A 3,132-nucleotide genomic window follows, 5' to 3' on the forward strand; every position below is an offset into this window, starting at 1 on the left:
TCAGTATTATCAACGTTCATTGGTTAAATCTTAATCATCCCTTGTTAATCTGTCACAAAATTCCCAACGATTATTAATAAAGAATAATTTGATAGTTGGAAGGAATTGACTACATTTATTGCCTTTTCCATATTTCTTTTTGGAGAAAAGCTGTGAGACACAATCAAGGGAACACCGTGTTGTTTTACAATTAACAATTGTTTGTTCCTTTTTTGAATCATCATATATATAATACTAAGTAAAAACAAAATGTTTGAATTATCAAAACCAGATGTTTATACAGCTCAAAAGTTGTAAAGTTAATCTATTTAAAAAATTGGAAATTGTTTCTATAAAATAAGATGATGGAAAGGTCGATCAGTAAGATGATCTTGATATACATCCTTGTTCTATTTCAACTCATATCCAAAGGTAAAATTCGATATTTCAAATTAATCTACGAAATTCATTTTGTCATATATGTATATAATCAGGACATGCTTTAATCCAATGTGGAGCAAGAGATCCGAATGAGCATGTGGAATCACGAAACTTAATGTCTGGAATGGGATCCCGATGGCCAAACTCCACTGTACCGTACAAGATAGGAAATGGTCTTATCCATTACTCTAGTATGATAAAAAGTGCAATGGAACATATTGAATCAAATTCATGTGTTAAATTCGTCCAACAATCAAAACAAAAGACTTATCTAAATATTGTCAATAATAAACCTGAATACGAATGCTTTACAACCATTGGATATAGTACCCAAAGAGAAAATTTCCTACATTTGAGATTACCTCAGTGTCTGGTAAACATAAATTTTGTATTAATATATGTATTTATTTGCTAACATTTATTGTTCAAGCAATTTGGTATCATTGTACATGAACTATTGCACGCTTTGGGATTCGATCATGAGCATAACAGATATGATCGAGATGAATATATCCGTATACATTCGGAAAATCTAATGCCTGGTGGAATTTCTAATTTTTATAAATCCAAAAAGAAGGGGGATTTTTCTGTCATGCCTATTTGCAATGCTCAATCATCAATGGATTTTGCAAATTGCTATAATGGATACTCATTCGAGACTTACGGCTATGCGTATGATTATGGATCGATTATGCATTACGGCAGAACTTCGTACGTAATATTATTTATACAAGATATAAATTAATTAAATAATCTGATATAGTAATGGATACTATGGACGAACCACAATTACTCCAATAAATGATGAGAATCAGGAGATTGGTCAACTACGGGGCATGTCAGAATTAGACATTAAAAAATTAATGGCTGCATACTGTGGAGGCAGGACTTTAGAAGGTAAGAATGGATGAGTCCACAAAATCATACTTTTTCTAAAATATTTTAAATTCCATATTGAATTCGAGTATTAAGCACTTGACGCGCAGGCAACAAATCTTCCATTATTTTTTCGTATCAAATCAGATTTTTGACAATTTGTTGAGCATTTAATCTCATTTAAAATATAAGCACATTCATTTGAAATTAACTTGAAATTGAGAAACAAATAAATTACTTTTCCTGTAAATGACATACTCTTTTTCACTCAAAAGTTGATTTGAAAACCATATATGCTACAGGAAGAAAAAAAGTTATAGATTCCTAATCAGCATATCAAGTACAACTGAGCCAGAATATCATTTGAAGACAGAACATCTGTGCAACTACTAATGCGTCTGCTCTCATGTCAAAATTGGATTATAAAAAATTATTAGAATTCAAAAAATATCTACTTATATCTATATCTTTCATTCAGCTGACATCAAAATACCACTTGTATTTTGTTGTGAGCTGTCGATTCCCTCCTCACGCTTGATACGTCATGGCTATTTCATAATTTATTCTTTTTGACAAATAAACAAAGTCATAATGTATTATATAATATTGCTCTGTTTCTAGAAGGAACAGAAAACTGTTGATCAAGGTTGATCCTTCGTCTTTTATTTAACATAGTTATTGGCCATTTTATTATTTCTATGAAGAAATTTTGGCAATCAGACACAAATACAATTGTAAAACTACCATTTTAATAAAATATTACTGAACAATATTATAATACGGTATAGAACAAATACACTATAGATTTTAATCATACACATTTCATTTTAAAAATGGCGATGAAATAGTCTGGGAGTTCATTAGATATAAATGGCAGTTGGTATGATTGACTAATTGGAAAAGTACCAGATGATTTCGGGCCCTTTCTCTGTTTCTTTTTGGAAGAAAGGTTGTGTGATATAATAAAGTTAACGACGTGCTAGTTCTACATATATTTCCTTTGGTGTACACGCACAAGATGGGCTACTCCGCCTTCAGAATTTAATATGGAACTTGCAATAATTTTTATTTTTTTTGACTTGTGTTATTTATTCATTAATTGATTATTTGTAACATTCGAATTCTTCTTATTCTCTTCATAATGTTTACATAGAGTCCTGTTTGGATAGTAACGAGAGTTGTCCTCATTGGACTGGACATTGTAATACAACATCGTACATACGGGATCTGTGTGAAAAGTCGTGTAAAGCTTGTCAAGTAGGGGAATTCAAACTTCCTCGACCATGATAGATCAGAACCGTGCCGTCGGAATTGGAGGATTGAGAAGGAATATTTTTTATTTATATTTTCTGCAACATTATAAGCTACATTTAAAATTATTTATCTCAATCCTGAGTTGCAACTTTGCTTATACAAGTTACAATATGTATTATGTATTTGTGTATTTCACTATCCATAGTATGCATGTTGTGTATATCTTTATTAATAAAAGTAATGTCTGTTTGTTTGTCGACCATTCATTTTTTTAGTGTTTGCTTAATACAGGTGTTTGCGTCCAAAACTGAAGACTCCTTTAAATTTTACGCCATGCACATATTCGTGATTTTATTGAGTAGAAACTGGTCTATACTTCGAGGCAAGGGTCTTAACTAGTTATAAAGAAATCTCCAGCAAATCTAAATAGCAACAGTGAAGCAACAGCCGATAATATGGACAGACGTCAAGTCGACATTTTGGAACTTTCCGCGTGGGGAAAAACTCCCACTGAAATTGCCAAGGTTCTGAACTGCTGCCGCACCAACGTTTACAGCGTGGTAGCCAAAAGGACTGCTGAGG

The 3,132-nt window shown here is 32.0% G+C and overlaps 1 protein-coding gene across 1 annotated transcript; it reads left to right on the forward strand.

The window, feature by feature from the left end:
* Nucleotides 1-298: 298 nt before the first annotated feature.
* Nucleotides 299-2,801, forward strand: LOC121116103 (hatching enzyme 1.2). Its single transcript, XM_040710320.2, has 5 exons — nucleotides 299-411; nucleotides 474-793; nucleotides 851-1,131; nucleotides 1,184-1,317; nucleotides 2,450-2,801. The coding sequence occupies exons 1-5, from the start codon at nucleotides 342-344 to the stop codon at nucleotides 2,581-2,583; spliced, it is 939 nt and encodes a 312-aa protein (XP_040566254.1). The 5' UTR covers nucleotides 299-341; the 3' UTR covers nucleotides 2,584-2,801.
* Nucleotides 2,802-3,132: the final 331 nt, after the last annotated feature.

This window comes from Lepeophtheirus salmonis, chromosome 4 (assembly GCF_016086655.4).
Source record: "Lepeophtheirus salmonis chromosome 4, UVic_Lsal_1.4, whole genome shotgun sequence".
NCBI classification, from domain to species: Eukaryota; Metazoa; Arthropoda; class Copepoda; order Siphonostomatoida; family Caligidae; genus Lepeophtheirus; species Lepeophtheirus salmonis.